Here is an 18140-nt window from a genome sequence, read left to right as displayed (position 1 = left end):
CTAAAATAATTTAGGCATTCAGAAGCCAGACCCTTCTATTGGAATACACTTCTAACTACCATGATGAATAATGAGATGATTGTGGTGCCAGTCTGTGGCTAAATGATGCATGTTTATTCTGTTTTAATTTTATCTACAGTATTGAGGAGGACTGTTCAAACTCGTCCTGCTCCAAGAATTCCTCCAACTGTGGAAATAATTGAGAAGGAACAAAATTGGGAAAAGAAGACCTTACCTACTGACACAGACAATCAGAATTCAAGTGAAGAGAGTCGTCTCTTCACTCAGAGGTGGAGGGTGTCTCACATGGGGGAAGATCTGGAGAACAAAGCCCAGGCTCCTTTTGTTAACCTCTCACAGCCCTTTTATAGTTCCCATTCAAACACTCAGCAGGCCAGAATCCCCGAGTTCTCAGAAGAGCCCCTGGTACTGGGAGACGGGCAGCAGCTTAGAACAAATGAGGCGTTAATACAAAGAAAAGACATCATGGCACGAATTGCTGAGTTGACACTGCAGAATTCAGCTATCAAGGCACATCTGAATAATATTATTGGGCCAGGAGGAGAGCAAGGGGATGGAGTTCGGGAATTAAACAAACAAGAGACAAGTCACGTGAGCGACATGACTGCAGTGAGTACCAGTTAAGGGTTGACTAGGGACATTTAGGAATTTAAGTACTTTGCTGGAGCAAAGTGATCCTGGATATCTTCAAGGCTGCTAGTAGAAGGCTTATGCTTTGTTTTGTCCTCATCACAAAATAAGAAAAGTTATTTATCAGTTTATTGAACATATATAGTAAAAGAGGACAACATAAAATAGAAAATGAGGAAAATGAATGAGAAAAATAGGACAAAGGTAAAATGTGTAGGAAAGCTGAAATTAAGCTGCAAATGAAGTTATAAATATAAAAGGCAGAATTAGTATGAGTTGAAAGCCTTCCATACAACTACATTTTAATTGAAAGCATTTTTACTCTTACAGGGGCTCATACAAGAGAATTAAGTGTAGCTGGCCCTCAATTCATGAGGAGTTAATTTTTTAGGACACAGAATGCATTTTCCTATAGAAATGATGTTTTAAAGGATTATTAAAGTCAGACTTTAATGTATGTATGAATCATCTGGAGATCTTGCTAAAATGCAGTTTCTGATTGAGCAGTTCTGAGGTGGTACCTGTGCATTTTTGACAAGTTCCCAGAGGGTACCGGACCGAGGATTATACTTTGAATAGCAAAAATCTGCTTATTATAGTGAAGGAATTTTGTAGGCTAACCTGGTAACTTAAATCTTCATTTTCTTGTTCGTGGGGAGGAAAGGGATTCTAAATTCCAGCTGGGGAGTGTTTATAACACACGTTCTCATACTGGTCCCAGTGATGGGAGATACTTCCTTTTACCCCTTTGTGAGCCAGAGTGGCTCCTGTCAGGGTTCTGATAGGAGATGGAAGAGTGTTTTAGCAGTGGGAAGGAGCTGGGCAGCTTTATGGATTAGGGGTTCCAGAGGTGATTGCTTCTATAAAGGGCTTTACCAATGATAGATTGAGGGCTTTCATGAGGAAGTTTAGGAAGGGGTGGGGGTGGGGGATAAAGGCCACCTCTGTCAGCACAGGCTCATAGGAAGTAAGGGCAGTATGAGTGTGGAGTCACAGAAGGGACTGGTAGTCTTTTACCAGGAAGAAGTCTTAGGAGTAGGCAGCAGCCATCGGTGTTGATGTGTGTAAGTACAGACTGCCTTAATTTTGAGTCATTGGAGGCATTTCTGTGTTTGCAGAATTTTGAAAGTTATTCAAAACAGGTAACTAACTCTTGGTTTTTAAAAAGGCAACAGAGTTAAAAATTGAGCTTGCCTGCTTTTCTAATTCGTATATAGATCAGGCTAGTGAGGACAATCTATTATTATTGTCCTCACCACCCTCTTTGTCATAATCTGAATTTCAGAGTGATCTTTAATTTAAACTGTTTTGCTTATCTCTTTTTTTTATTAATGTGCATAAGTTATAAAATAGTGATTTCTATTAGGAATTGTTTTATCCCAAAGGGTTATATTTAACTAAATGAAATAATCTAGAATGACACATATATTCCTCTCAGGAATTTTCATATTAAACTTATGTTATATTCCTTGGGTGGCTTTTTTACTCTACCTCTCATATTCCTTTCCGGTCACCACATTTCTCAAATTAGATATCTGAGGCCAAACATGGCTTGGGGCGGCTGACCCCTGGTCAAGAAGAGTGATAAGATTCCTAGAAATCTTTGCCAAATAACTCATGGTACATATATGACGATTGGGATGATAGAAGCATCTCTCGAGTACAGCAGATCCTCTTTTCTATATTGAGATTCAAACCACAGATCTATCATTAATAGACCTGTTACTTAGAAGTCAGGTCACCAGCAGTACTGTCTTTGCTCATGGGATCTTTTGTGTACCTCAACAGACCCGAAGAGATTCGGGGAAGCTTTGTCCCACAGACATTCTCCGTGGACAAAGGGCCTAGAGGGCTTATGTGGCACCAGTATCAGAAGGATTAGTATCCCTTTTCTTTAGCCCTAATTTTTCAATTAAATGACTTTTATTCTTTGCCTGCTATTCAAGGTTACACATAGTAAGGGCTGTGAATACTAACTAGCTGGCTCTTAGTGGAAAAGTTAATTTTTACAAAAAGTCAAAATTGTTTGGATTGTTTTTAATGTGGAATTTGTGCCTTTTTTTTTTTTTTTTTTTAAGACTTTTCCAGCAACACAACCTCTAACACCAAGTAGCATGGAGGAACGGATTGCAGAATTGAATCGGCAGAGTATGGAGGCTCGTGGAAAACTCTTGCAGTTAATAGAACAGCAGAAACTTATTGGCCTGAATCTTTCCTCTCCACTGGTGTCACCCATTCCATCACCTCTCAGAGCATGGACTGGTTGGTCACAGATTCATGATTTAAAAGCCAGGCACATGAGAGTTTCCACTTTCTTGATTTTGCGAGTATATATTGAGCTGAAAGAAATCTCAAAGCATATATTTCAGTGCCTTCAATTTTACATAGAAAGAAACAGACCTAAGTCACAGACTAAGTGACAGAAATAAGACTAGAAGGCCAATCTCCTGGTAGAAAGCTATTCCATGGTGCCTGCAGTTAATCTTTGGTGTCTAAGTTCTTAAGTTGCCTGATGTGTAAATGGGATTCATTACAGTGTATGATTCACTTAGGACCTATGTAGTGGCTAAGTATAAAACATCAGCATCAAAATGTTAATTTAGAATTTCATCAGCAACAAATTACAAGTTATTTTATTAAACCAGTTAAAACATTTTCATTTGTAAATTAAACTTCCCATTCTGCTGTTTTCTTAAGAATGTGATAAACTAGAGGGGATTCTGAATAATAGAATAGTAACTGAAAAATTAGTTGTCATAATATTTACATACAAAAAAATATTGATGAAATGAAGTAGATCTTAAGTTGTTCTTTGGCAAAAATTGAATTACTAAGACCCTAAGGGATAGAACTGTATGAAGGCTATAGAGAGACTAATTTTGGCCCAGTATAAAAGAAGGTTCTAATAGTGAGGGATAGAAAATAATTATATCAGTAAGGAGTATGTTCCTTGAGGTGCTCAAGTATTGGTGTTTTAGAGGTATTCATCCTGAGGCTGGCTGAAGTAGGCTTTCTTTAAGGTATCTGCCAATAAGACTTAAAAAAATTTTTTTTATTCCAGTATAATTAACATACAGTGTTATATTAGTTTCAGGTGTACAATATAATGATCCAGCACTTCTATACATTACTCAGTGCTTAGTGTGCTCTTAATCGCCTTCACCTGTTTCACCCATCCTCCCACCCACCTCCCTCATGAGACTTTTTCTCTCAGTTACAAATCATTCTTTTTTGAAACTTCAGACCTAGAAAGTAGACTCTTAAAAATTACTGGAAAATGACAGATAATGCATTTCCCCAGGGCCCTTTCTCTTTGCTATTCTAGGCTTCTTCAAATGACAGCTTAGTCTGCTGTTCTTCATAGTCACGAAGCGTAGAGGCAACTTCTGATTAAATCACTCGATACGTTTGAACATCTACTACCTGCCGCCCTGTTCTGGGCCCTGGGGAAACTGCTTTGAACAGGACAAATCCCTGTCCAGCATTATGAGATAATGTTAGGTGGCGCTAAGTGCAATGAAGAAGAATAAAGCAAATTACTCTTAAGAATAATTTTGTAATGGGGGGGGCACCTGGGTGGCTCAGTCAGTTGGGCGTCTGCCTTCGACCCAGGTCACGATCCTGGATCCCTGCTCGGCGGGAAGCCTGCTTCTCCCTCTCCCTCTCCCCTCTGCTTGTTCTCTCAAGTAAATAAATAAAATATTAAAAAAAATAATAATAATTTTGTAATTACATTAGACATCTTCTGTTTCAATCGTTCTTTAAGGTTAAAAGTACTTCATGTCTATTATCTTATTTAGTCCTCAACACACCCTGAGAGTAGACAGAGCTGATGTTATAGCTTTTTGATATGTAAGTAAACTGAGGGAAAAGAAGTTAAGTGATTTTTCTGAAGTTCTAAAGCAAATTGGTAAATTTGCAAACTGTGTTCTTTTCATTCCAGTGGTTATATCTCCAGAATATTCTTTTTTGGTAATATCTCCAAGATATTCCTTTTTAAAAGTAAAATTCTTGGTGTCACGGGGACCTTTGTGCGCTATGATGATAAAGATATAATCATATGCCATACAAAACCTCTTTGGTTTCTAGGGTAATGGAGGAATATGTTATACAATTAAATACGGTTTCATTGCGCACTAAAGCCCTGAAGATCACTGATTTTAAGTAGTGATTCATAAGAGCCTCTGTGAAACTGTCTAGTATAGACATTAAGTCTTTCATTAGTAGATAGTTAGTAAATATTTGTTAATTGATCATCTAACTTGTGAAATATTGAAAATGAACACAGTTATACTTGCCATTGGCCATATGAACTCTTCAGCCAACTTTCCCCTCCTAAGTTAATGCCTTCAGGAATCTAATAATATAGTAGATTTAGAGGATTTAAAGTTTTATTGAATGACTTCAGAAATTTTCCTTTTTCTTTTTAATTTTTTTGAAAATTTTAGATAAGCTGTTTTTGACAAAAAAAGATTTTTAGGGCTAGCTCTTAATTTCTGTTTTTCACTTCCAGATCTGACATGATACCACTTGTCTGAAGATTCTGGCTTTCTATGAACTGGCATGCTACTGAATTGACACTAGTAACTAAAGTTTCTTGTCTCACAGTTCATTTTGAAAAAAATCCTTCAAGGGTGTCTGTGGACCATAATGAAAATATAGAAAGAATCTCCAAATTTGTAATGTGAAATTTGCAGTAAGATAGAAATCAAGTTAAATTTTTATTTTATTTTAATGAAAGATAATGAAACTAATATTTATTTTTATATTTTAGAAGTAGGAAAGAGGACAATTGAAGTATCTATTCCAGGAGCTGAAGCCCCAGAAAGCTCAAAATGCAGTACTATCTCTCCTACCAGTGGGATAAATACAAGAAGGTAGGGTTACAACATGCACAGTTACTTTAAAAAATCAAGAATGTGGTGTTTCTTTCTCTTTGTGAAAAAAGGAAGTGCACAGTATCTGACTTAGGTTCAGACAGACTCACTCCTGTGGAGAAAATAAAGCAATTGGAGAGAAGAATTTCTGGGGAAAAAAAAGAGGAGTGAGGAACAAGCCTTAAGTAGAACAGTGTGGGTTGGCTATTGAGGACAAAAATAGGATAATGGCACAAATATAGAGTGCTTTATAGGTTATAAAATTAGGAGATAACATATGACGGGGGTACGTTGACCAGTAGTATTTTTCTCCTTTACAATAAATGAAACTGAAGCTCATTGAGCTAATTGGGTGGTTTGCTTAGATGGGTCACATGGTTGGTAAAGGGTGGCACTGAGGATGGACCTGGCTCTTCTGTCTCCCCTCTCTGTGCTTACCTCGACACTGTGCTGCCGTTCAGGGCTCTTTACTCTTCTGCTGCCGGGCCTTCCCCCCGCCCCTGCACATGCATCTTTCCCCTTTAGTGTTAAAAATGTTAGAGCATGATACTGTAATGGTGGATATTGTCATTATACACTCATCAAAACCCATAGAATGTATAACAAAAGGGTGAACCCTGATGCGAGCTATGGATGTAATTAATAATGTATCAGTATTATCTCATCAATTGTGATAAATGTAGCAACCTGATGCAAGGTCTTAATAATTCGGGGAAACTGTGTGGGGGAGGTGAGGGCTATATCGAAACTCTCTGTTCTTTACACTTAATCCTTTTGTAAACCTAAAACTACTCTAAAAAAGGAAGTCTAATAATTAAAAAAAAACAAAACAACTTAGGGTGGTAAAAATATGTTACAAATAATTTACCTCATTTGGACCTAACTCAGCCATTGCCAATACTGAGATTTGTTAGTCTTACATAATTTTTTGAAGGTTAATGATGATAGATCACTCTCCTACTCTCTTTTATTTCTCATAAATAGATCTTCAGGGGCTACTAGTAATTCTTGTTCTCCATTAAACGCCACCTCAGGAAGTGGGCGATTCACACCTGTTAATCCAAGAGCAAAGGTATGTGATAAAATGTAATTGTGAAATGTGTGTAGGGGTCGGGAGAGTGGGGTGGGGGAAGGTGGCTGATTTAGTGATTTCCATTCTTTTTTTTTTTTTTTAAGATTTTATTTATTTATTTGACAGAGAGAGATAGTGAGAGCAGGAACACAAGCAGGGGGAGTGGGAGAGGGAGAAGCAGGCTTCCCGTGGAGCAGGGAGCCTGATGCGGGGCTTGATCCTAGGACCCTGGGACCATGACCTGAGCCGAAGGCAGATGCTTAACAACTGAGCCACCCAGGCGCCCCTAGTGATTTCCATTCATAATTAAATTCTTGTTATCCTACAGGTGACATAAAATTCTCAGAAGAAAAGAATTCCTAATTCACCTTTACTAGAAAAAACCTTTAAGCCATATAGTCTCTTTTGTGTTCTGGGGTAGCTAAGGAATAAGATAAAATTCAATAAGATTTCAACATAGACTGGAAATTACTGGTTTCAGGCAAAGCATTCTAATAATGTGGCAGCACATACAGGTGTGCCTCGAAGTAGTAGTTACGCTGAGATATAGGTTCCCTCAGTGCTTGCTGTGGCTGTGTGGGATTGGGTTATCCAGACCCTGGGGCCACTTTCCTTGTCACTTAACCTAGTATGCTGTATCTGAGTGTGCCACTGGTTAGAGAAGTTGTGGTTAATCAATGTCATACATATTCTTCATGTGTTCTGATTTGCTGTAGATTAGACCAAATAGTGAGTGCTTCAGTAAATATTGAATAGTTATAGCCCAGATTAATTTATATTCTCAGATATCCCCATTGTCTAGCCCTAGAAGATTTGTCCTTTGCTGTTTCTTATATCCTAAAAAAGTTTTAATAAATAAATAAATATTTATTTGAGAGAGAGAGCGCACATGTATGCACACAGACAAATGGGGTAGGGACAGAGGGAGAGGAGAGAGACTCTCAAGCAGACTCTCTGCTGAGTGTGGAGCCCAGCCTAGGGCTGCATCCCACAACCCTGAGATCATGATCTGAGCTGCTTAACCAACTGAGCCACCCAGGCACCCCTAAAAAAGTTTTAAAGAGGCTGTTTTATATAATTTGCCCTTAGTTTCTGGAATTTAGTAACAATTTTAATTTACTAAGATCAAATAACTTTATTTTAAAAAGTTATTTTTAAAAAGTTGTACCTATAATTTGTATAAAATACTGGATTTATCCTTTATTTTAAAAATAAGGTTTCCTCAATCAATCAGGGGACCTGTTGACCAGGGAATCAGTTATTTGGGAGTGGCTCTTTTAGAGAATAAAAACTGCCAGTAGCAATTTAATTTTCAGTACCGTTCGATGACAAAGGATAACTTCTGTGTACTTGGTCTAGATAATTATAAACCTTAAATGGGCTCATGTTTCTGATTACTTTCTAAATCCATCTTGCATCTTTGTTCAACAGATTGAGAAACAGAATGAAGAAGGCTGGTTTGCTCTTTCTACCCACGTGTCATAAGTGAAGTTAGTTGTACAGAATTTTTTTTCAGTAGTATATTCTTGAGCTTCCACTCCCCTTTCCCTGCTCCTGCTTTCAAGTTTTCATGTCCTTTTAGATAAAACCTACAAAGATCTTGTAACTTAGTACTTATGGAACAAAGAATAAAGAAATTATTTAAATCTTGGATCTTTTCAAATAAATTTCCAACAACTAACCAATGTACAACCTCCTGTGAATAAAATTTTGATTATAGGGAAATTGAAGTTTTATATTCTAATAATTTCATAAGTATTGTAAAGTTTTGCTGAGTAACACATTTTTACCTTTATCATCTTTATTCAGGTTTTTTTTTTTTTTGGTCTAGTATATCTTAAATGATTTGTTTCTTTTATTTTTTTCTGAAGAATAAGTTGCTTTGCATATAACTTACAATAAAATGGCTCTGGGTGATTAAAGTCTGGCTTTCAGAAAAATTTAACACTCCCTTTGATTTCTTTTTGGGAGGGAAGTTACTGTTGTCCATGGCTTTTTCCACTGAGTGGAATGTATAGCTTTAAAAAGTAGGTGTGGGAACATCTGTTTATATTTGTTTATGCAGATAAGAGTGGTTGTATATATCATAAAATTCTTATACAGGCTTTAAATGTGAAAATGTCATCAATAATGGTAATGTACATCAAATAAATAATGCTCATAGAGCTCGTGTCTAAATGCAGTAACATTGATTTAGTGTTTGAAACAGAAATGAGTACAAAAGGTTGCTGTCAACTTTCCCGCCCTGAATCTACTACGCATTCAGGGTTGTTTTCTTCAAAGCACCTGTTTGGCTCTCAGACACTGGCTTTTATTTTAACTTGCTTTTTAAATTATCTCTGTCCTTTCACTGGGATGGAAATTCTCAACCTGGTGTAGTGGGAGTGGGGCAGGGGAAACACATTGAAACTACTTGGGGAACTTTCTCAGACAACACTGTCCCTCCTCCTGGAGTTTTTCGTATTCTACGAAGTGTCATATGCAACTTTCATTTGGGCCTCTTCATTGTGGTGGCAAAAATACAATTTTTCTCTGGTATCACTGATTTTATTTACATGAAGTCATCTGTATTCATTTGCATTATTGAAGATTCTTCCATCTGTATTGTACTTTTTTGAAGCTTGGTTTTTAATAAATACTATCCCTGTCTGGAATATAAAACCGTTTTTTTTTTTTTTAATAAGAAACTTTTTTTTTTTAAGACTTTATTTATTTATTTGAGAGAGAGAGAGAGAGCGAGCACATGAGAGGGGGGAGGGTCAGAGGGAGAAGCAGACTTCCTGCTGAGCAGGGAGCCTGATGTGGGACTCGATCCCGGGACTCCAGGATCATGACCTGAGCCGAAGGCAGTCGCTTAACCAACTGAGCCACCCAGGCGCCCCTATAAAACCGTTTTAATACCATTAATGTCGTTTTCTGCTTGGCTTGTGAATGCATTCTTTTTTTTTTTTTAATTTTTTGAAGTTTTTATTTAAATTCCAGTTAACATGCAATGTAATATTCGTTTCAGGTGTACAATACAGTGATTCGACACTTCCATACATCACCCTGTGCTCATCACAAGTGCCCTCCTCAATCCCCATCACCCATTTCACCCATCCCCCGACCCACCTCCCTGCTGGTAACCATGTTTGGTCTCTATAGTTAACAGTCTGTTTCTTGGTTTGCCTCTCTCTCTTTTTTCCCCTTGCTCATTTGTTTCTTAAATTCCACATATGAGTGAGATCATAAGGTATTTGTCTTTCTCTGACTGACTTCTCTTAGCATGCTATTCTCTAGTTCCATCCACGTTGTTGCAAATGGCAAGATTTCATGTGAATGCATTCTTTGGACTTAAATTTTTCTTAATGTTCTTCAACTGGTTGGCTGTTTACTTTTTTCCCTTATATTCCTTTAAACTTCAAAAGCCATGATTCTCAACTTTGGGAGCATTGAAAAAAAGACCAAACTGACTACCTTGAGCCCTTGGGATGACTATCTATCTATCTATCTATCTATCTATCTATCTATCATCTATCATCTATCTATCTATCTATCTATCTATCTATCTATCTATCTATCTATCATCTATCTATCATCTGTCAGAGAAAGTGCTTGTGAGCTTGGGACAAGCAGGGGAAGCGGCAGGCAGGGGGAGAAGCAGGCTCCCCGCTGAGCAGGGAGCCCCAAGCGGGACTCAATCCCAGGACCCTGGGATCATGACCTGAGCTGAAGGCAGATGCTTAACCAACTGAGCCACCCAGGCGTCCCTTGGCATGACATTTTAAGAAGCTGCTTAAGGTGATTTAATGTGCAGCTAGAGTTGAGAACCAGTGCTCACTGGCAACCTGTGGAACTGACATTTAAGTATCCATCCTGCTAATATTTGTTTTTGTTGATAAACTTCGAAAGTAGGTTAAAAAAACTCCAAGAATAGATACAGAGAAAGATACAGAGAAAAGAGCTTGCATTCTTAGGCTTTCTAAAGCAGTGCTTCTCAGCTTTGGCTGCCATTAGAGTCACATAGGGACCTTCTAAAATTCCCAATGGCCGAGTCTCACTCCAGACCAGTTAACTTAGACTCTGGGAGTATGACACAAACAATATTTGAAGAAACCTCCTCAGATGATTCCAGTGTATAGCCAAGCTTGGGAAACGTTATGAAGATATTTATCATCCCATATCATAAATTGGTGCATGTTTGGTTTTAAGTAACACTACTTTGGGCCCTCTTTATCAGCTTTCAGAGCCAGCTGCACCAGTGGGTCTCGAAGTATGGCCCTGACCAGCAGTGTCAGGATCACCGAGGTGCTTGTTAGAAATGAAAGTTCATGGGCCCTACCCTAGACCCATTGATCAGAAAATGTCTGTTTTAATAAGCCCCTCATGTGATTCTGAAGCATACTCCAGTTTGGGAACCATTGATCTTAGCATCACAGAGGGGTGAGCTCTGCTATATTTGATGATGTACTACATTTGTATTCACTTTTCTAGTCCAAACTCAGATTACTTGTATTTCTTGTGTTAGGACTCAAGTTTTTGGCTAATATATGACTTCTCCAAAATGCCCCATGGGCGCTTGGGTGGCTCAGTCCATTCTGCCTTTGGCTCAGGTCATGATCCCGTGGTCCTGGGATGGAGCCCTGAGTCAGGCTCCCTGCTCAGTGGGGAGCCTGCTTCTCCCTCTCCCTGCCCCTCCCCTGCTTGTGCTCTCTCTCTAATAAATAAATAAAATCTTAAAAAAAAAAATAAATGCCCCAGAAAGCTGCTAATCACTTGCTAAACTTTAATAAAATTTGCAGTTTTCCATATTACAGCTTGGGAGAGAAACTAGATTGATAATTAAATCCATAGTTAATGATACAATCATTCCTATGCTGTATAGTGAGATCATTTAAGTTAGCAGAATTTAATAATAATTTACTGTTTACTAAGTGCCAGGCATGGTTTTAGCCACTTCTCATGATTTTAAGACACCTTTATGAGGTAGATACTATTCCTTCTTTTGCAGATGAAGAAACTGAGGTACCAGGAGGTAAGTACCCTCTCAAAGTCACACAACTTAGGCGTGAGGGCCCTGGGATGACATATAGGAAGTCTTTGTACAAAGCTGACACTATGCTGCCATCTTACAGTGAATATGGTATGGAAGCACAATAATGATAACAATAATAATAATAATTATAGCTATTCTTATTGTGCCATAACTGTGGTTATCTCATTAAAATCTCACAGTAAAACTGAGTTAGACATGTTTGAATGCCACCCACCTCCCCTTTACAGATGAGGGAATTGAGCCCTGGAGGTGAAGTAAGTTGCCTAATGTCAGGGTGTATGAGGTAAAGCAGGACTTGAAGCTCTTTTTTTTTTTTTTTTAAAGAGAGCACATGAGCGGGGAAAGGGGGTGGGGGGCAGAGGGAGAGGAAGAGAGAATCTTAATCAGGCTCTATGCTCAGCACAGAGCCCGATGCAGGGCTCAATCCCACGACCTTGAGATCATGACTTGAGCCAAAATCAAGAGTCAGATGCTTAACTGAGTCACCCAGGCACCCCTCTTTTTAAAAAATAATTATTGGACTCCTCCTAACTTGATCTAGCACAGTGGCTAAAGCTGCAAGTATTGCAATCAGAAAGCTTGGATTCAAATGCCATTTCTGCCACTTGGGCTGTGTCCCTGAGTAAATTATCTCATTTTTTCCCATTTGAGTGAGACATGATATATCTTAATAGGGTTGTGAGGAGTAAGAGAGGTGAGTATATGTAAATATGTTAAGAACAGGGTCTGACATAATAAGCATTCAGTAATGATGACTGCCAGTTTTTTGGTGCACAAATACACTATTTCCAGATTTTTAAAGATATTATGTAGTGAATTCTTTGTGGTTTTCTCAGATTAACAATTGGACCCAGTGCTTTAAAATTTAGAGATATTTGGAGGTTGAAAGAAAACATGTTGAGAATATTATTTGAAAATGTAACTAACATGCTGTTCAAAAATAAGTTTATCCTATGTTTTCTGACTTTTCAGACACCCTGGATATACCATTTAATAACAGTAAAGATAATGTTTTAAGTCAGGAGACTTTAAAAGTCAAGAATAGGGGCGCCTGGGTGGCTCAGTCGTTAAGCGTCTGCCTTCGGCTCAGGTCATGTTCCCAGGGTCCTGGGATCGAGCCCTGCATGGGGCTCCCTGCTCGGCGGGAGGCCTGCTTCTCCCTCTCCCACTCCCCCTGCTTGTGTTCCCTCTCTCGCTGTCTCTCTCTGTCAAAAAAAAAAAAAAAAGTCAAGAATACTTGACTAAAGAGAACATTTCAATACTACCAACAAATGCAAGGAATGAAATTTTTGGAAAACTGTGTAACATAGAAACCAATAAACACAAAATATAATACGACCTTTTTAAAATCAACTTTATTGAGAAATAATGTATATATAATTAACTGCATCTAAATTTAAAAAGAACAATTAATTGACTTTTGGCAGATGAAACTACCGCCACAAGACACATTTTTGTCATCTCCAAAAGATTCCTCCTGTCTCTTCAGTGCATCCCTTGGTTTACTCTAGCCCTGGGCAACCACTGATGTGCTTTTTGTCATCATAGATTCCTTTACATTTTATCTAAAAGGAATCATACATTGTACTATTTTGTAGCTGGCTCTTTCACTCACCATAACTGAGATTCATTCATGTTATGTGTTTCAGTTTCTTCCTTTTTACTTCTGAGTAGTATTCCATTGTATGGATATTTATCCATTTACCTGTCAATGACCGTTGGGTTTCTTTCCGGTTTTTGGCTATTGTGAATATAGCTGCTATGAACATTCACAGACAAGGCTTTGTATGGATATAAGTTTTTGTTTCTCTTGGGTAAATACTTCAGACATGGAATGGCTTGGTATATGTTTAACTTTTAAAGAAACTGCCAAGTGGTTTTCCAAAGTCATTGTACAATTTTACATTCCTAACAGCAGTCTACGAGAGTTCCAGTTGCTGCATATTTTCCCCATTGGGTGCTGGCAGTTTTTAAAGTTTTACCCATTCTGGTGGGTGTGGTGTATGTGCATTGTGGTGTGCATCTCCCAGAGGACTACTGTGTTTACTGGCCACTCACACCTCTGATACAGTATTCAAAGTCCTTTGCCCATTTGAAAAATTAGGTTGTTTTTTTTTTCTTCTTATTCAGTTGTAAGAATCCTTTATATATTCTGAATGCAAAGTCCTTTGTCACTTATTGCAATAGTGTACCCGTTTTTTTTTTTTAAGTTTTTATTTAAATCCAGTTAGTTAACATACAGGATAATATTAGTTTCAGGTGTACAAGGTAGCCATTTTAAAACAATGTTTGGTAACCAGTGACTTTAGGTACTTAAAATTCAGTACTGACCGCTGGCTGCACCACAGAGCAGCTAAAGAGCAAATTGCTAGGGGCGCCTGGGTGTCTCAACTGATTGGGCGTCCAACTTCGGCTTGGGTCATGATCCTGGGGTCCTGGGATCGAGTCCCTGCGTCTGTCTGCCTGCTCCGTGGGGAGCCTGCTTCTCCTTCTCCCTCTGCCTGCAGCTCTGCCTGCTTGTGCTCTCTCTCTCTCAAATAAATAAAAATCTTTGAAAAAAAATCTTGAAAAAAAAAAGAGCAAATTGCTAAATCAAGAAATCTGTCAAGGTAGGCTTATACTTTGTGCGCCCAGCGACATGAGACCAAGGATCCCACAACATAAAATCATTTCCTTGTAAAAGCCAACAGAGATAACATAGGAAAATAAACAACTCAATAAAAAAGCCTCGCGATGTATCCTTGCGGATGATAGTGTGCAATCTGGGTCCCTTTGGGCCATTGTTTATTAACCGGCAGGTATCTAAGTACTCAAAAGTCATTTTGCTTATCAATATAACATTCTTGGGATAATTATAATAACATAAACTGTATATAAAACTAAAAGGGGATATAATAACCTGATAGAATGTTGGGCTTTTCTGTTTGGCTCGAACCCGAGTCACGTGCCTGGAAACAGCCGGGACCAAAGGCCGAGTTAAATTAGAGGGTCTCAGGGCCCCCGCCGGGGAATTTCCCCCGAAAGCCACCTCCAGGCGGCGCATGCGCCTCACGGCCCGTCCGGCTCCGCCTGCCGGGAGGCGGGGCGGCGTTGCCTGGTGACCGCGGTAAACCGAGACCTGGGGCTGACGCTGGGACTAGGAACCCGCGGCGGCGGCGGCGGTCGGTGCCTTGGGTAAGTTTGGAGCCGGGCAGCAGGGCAGTTCCCACAGCCTCCGCCTCAAATCTTTTAGCGAATTAGGGAGTAGGGAACCCCACTTGGACTTCTCGTAGGCCGAACCAGCGTTCTCCAGGCTCGCTGAGAAGTCCGTCTTTCCTACGGATCAGTTCAACAAACACTGAAGTGACTAGCATTGGCAGGCATAGAGCTAGACGCTGTGGATACAAAGTGGACACGGTTCCTGCCTGCAAGGAGCTCCTAATCCGGCTGGGGTGGAAGACAGCAGACCCCAGGAGTGCCAGTTAGACGGCTCTAAGCCGGAAGCAGGGAGTCTGGTGGGAAAGTGCCTGGGTTCTGGGGTCAAGCCAACCAGCTCGCCCCACACTTAGCTGTCAAGTTGACCCCTCTGGACTTCAGCTTCCTAATATCTAAAAAGGAAGATGATAATGCTTACTTCGTGGGGTTCTTGTTACAATTAAATAGGATATTGCAGGTAACGTAGGTAGCACATTCATGGCACGCAGTACGTGCAGAATAAATACTTGTTGCACACAAGTAGATATAGTAGCATACACGTACTCACTGTGTCCAGTCCATCGTGAGTTGTCTCAGGTGGCTACTAAGGCTTTTGAGAAGAAGGGACTAAGGAAGGACTAGGAAGCGGGAAGTGACTGGAGATGAGCTACAGACCCAAAGATGAGGGACCTTTGTGCCACGCCAGGGAAGCTGAATTCTTATTCTGTGGCAATGAGGAGCCATTATAGGTTTCGAACAGGAAGAGTAGCACATTAAAGCTGTGTTTTGGAACTACAAGAGGCAGGGTAGAAATGGCCTAGAGAAGGGAGAGACAAGGTATGAGGCTGTGGTAATGGTACAGGTGAGACCACATAACCAGACGAAGGTGGTGACAGTGGGAGTAGAAGGGAGAGGATGAATTCAAAAGGCTCAATGACTGTTCACTTGGCAACGGGACATAGAAACCAACTGCATGGGTGAGCGAGAGGGAAGGATTCAGAGTAATTGCTCTGCTTTCTCATCTGGAAATTGCACCTAATCATAGAGTTGTTTTGAGAAATATCTGAAACAGTATGTGCAGAATCTTTAGAAGTGTGTTTGACACATGATAAACATTCAGAATACATGGGATATTATTATTCTTTGCACAGTGGTGTTTTACATTGTTAAGTAAAAGCTGAGCATCTGCTTTATACGACAATCTCTGAGTCTTAACATGGCCAGCTCTGGCACACAGTGTCCGAGTTTGTGAGACTGAAGACTGACCCTGGAATCTGGGGAATGAATCTAAGTAATGTCAGTTTAGGGACCACTCCATCTGGTTTCCAGCAAACCTCCTTCAAGCAACACATGCCTTTGCACCACTGTGTGCTATGATTTTTTTTTTTTTTTCTTTATACTTCCTCAGGGTTGACTCAAAGCTTGATAGTCTACTCAGTGAGTTGGTTAATGGAATTAGCCATAGGCTGGATCAATGAATCTGAATCTAATAAAAGTACATTTAAGATAGTTCTGCAAATAGAATCCAAACCTAACTAGTTCAGTTGTATGAGATGGGACATAGTTGAGAACATACAAAGTATGGTGTAGTCATTCTGGTTGGTTACAAGCTGATTATGATGAGTCAGTATATGATGAGCCTACCACCCCCCAACCCTGGAAGATAATGCAATATTAGGCTGCCTTAAAGGAATATAATGTTCCCAAGAGGTAGAGTAACAGTTCATCCCTTTTGGAAAATGCCTAGATCCTTAAAAGAAGATACAAAATTGGGAGGGCTATTTAATGCATTGGGAATGAACTTCTTGAGCTATCAGGATGCTGAAAAAAATTGAAACCAGGTTAGTGAGGAGTAATTGAAAGAATTGGGAGGCTGTAGCTGGAAAAGAGAGGATCTAGGGAGAAAAGTAAAGTAGCTACAATTATTTGAATGGTTATGGTACACAGGAAAACTTGTTGTATATGTCCCCAGAAGAACAAGGGCCAAATGGATCCAAGTTGCAGGGAGGCAGATTTCAGCTTAGTATAAAATGAATGAAGAACTAGAGCTGAGCATTAACAGTATGTGCTTACTCGCTAACTTGAAATGTTTAAATTGAAGCTGACTGATCATCTCTTGAAGTGTTCCTTCATTTGTTCATTTACTAAGGAATGAATGAAATTATCCTTTCAACCATTTTACATACTGAGTGCCTATGGTGTCAGGCACTGTTCTTAAAGCTCTACTGTATTAACTCAGTGAGATCTCAGAACAACCTTATGAAGTAGGTACTGAACTTTACAGATGAGAAAACCAAGGCACAGAGAGGTTAAACACCTGTTTAACACCTCACAGGAGGTGTAAGAGGGAGAGCCAGGCTGTTAGCACAGTCAGGCAGACTCTAGCCAGTTCTGAGCCTGACCACCACACTAGACTGCTTTTCTAATGGTGCTGAGCTTAATGTTGTAGATGTGTGACTTTCACTGGGTGGGAGGTTGGACTAGATAAGAACTCTCAACTCTCTGAAGATTCCATGTCACATTTATTGAACCCTGGCTGTATTGGAGAGAATTTGTAGTAATTATGGTAAGAACAACTACCATTTTTGAATATCTGCTATGTGCTTTATATAAACCCCTGGTCCTTAACCCCGGTTTCTTATCTTTGGCTTCACAAAAGAATTACCTAGGGAGTGAGAGCCTGAGAATGGTATGCTCTGAAAGTTTTCTGAGCGATTCTAAAGTGCAGCTGGTGTTGAGAACAATGGGTATAAAAGATCTCATTTAATACTTACAATGACTCTGCCAGACAACCTTATTTATCATCCTCATTTTACATACAAAAGGACTAAGAGTTAAGGGATGCTAGGGACTTGGCCCTTGGCCAAGCTAACCTTTATCCTTGGTCAAACTAGGAGGTGAACTCAAGCCATTCTAGCTCCAAAACCTCATCAGGTTACAGTACAACTTCCCAATCCTTTATTCTAAACAACCTAAACCTAACCAACCAACCAAACAAATAAAAACCACCTTATTCCATCTCACCAATTATATTGCTAAGCTCCAGAAGATCAGGAGCCCCTCCTACCTTACCTGCTCAATTGCCTTTCACAGGTTCTTCAGCCACCCTTTCTGAACCAGAAAAACTGAGACAAGATCTCAATATTTTTTGTAGAGTATTGCTAGTTCAGAACACTGGGAAGATTCCTTGGGTTTCAGTATTTTCTTCCATACTGCTCACAACCTGATTGTAACTGTGTTTGTGATATTAAAATTTATTGCATGGTCATATTAGCCGCTTGAGGAATATATTGTTTATAATAGTGTGGGATAAAGAGTATACTTTTGTCTT

At 39.4% G+C, this 18140-nt stretch overlaps 2 protein-coding genes across 10 annotated transcripts in view; both read left to right on the top strand.

The window, feature by feature from the left end:
* SPICE1 (spindle and centriole associated protein 1) overlaps positions 1-8540 on the top strand; it is a 65201-nt gene extending 56661 nt beyond the window's left edge. For 8 of the 9 annotated variants that reach the window (XM_036107170.2, XM_078066202.1, XM_036107167.2 and 5 more), the window contains 5 exons: positions 140-630; positions 2730-2913; positions 5426-5528; positions 6513-6600; positions 8032-8540. In XM_036107170.2, the coding sequence (XP_035963063.2) occupies positions 140-630; positions 2730-2913; positions 5426-5528; positions 6513-6600; positions 8032-8085 (920 nt within the window). In that variant the 3' untranslated portion in view covers positions 8086-8540. Of the gene's footprint in view, positions 1-139; positions 631-2729; positions 2914-5425; positions 5529-6512; positions 6601-8031 lie in introns of those variants that run through there. The other variant, XR_013445265.1, reaches the window with a different exon arrangement.
* A 6184-nt stretch (positions 8541-14724) lies between these two features.
* Positions 14725-18140, top strand: part of CFAP44 (cilia and flagella associated protein 44) — a 144635-nt gene continuing 141219 nt past the window's right edge. The window contains exon 1 of the mRNA XM_036107180.2: positions 14725-14809. The gene's annotated coding sequence lies outside the window, so the exon portion shown is untranslated. The remainder of the gene's footprint in view (positions 14810-18140) is intronic.

This window comes from Halichoerus grypus, chromosome 1, assembly GCF_964656455.1.
Source record: "Halichoerus grypus chromosome 1, mHalGry1.hap1.1, whole genome shotgun sequence".
Lineage (NCBI taxonomy): Eukaryota > Metazoa > Chordata > Mammalia > Carnivora > Phocidae > Halichoerus > Halichoerus grypus.
The sequence above is the reverse complement of the archived record's forward strand: the minus strand, read 5'-3'. Positions and strand labels throughout refer to the sequence as shown.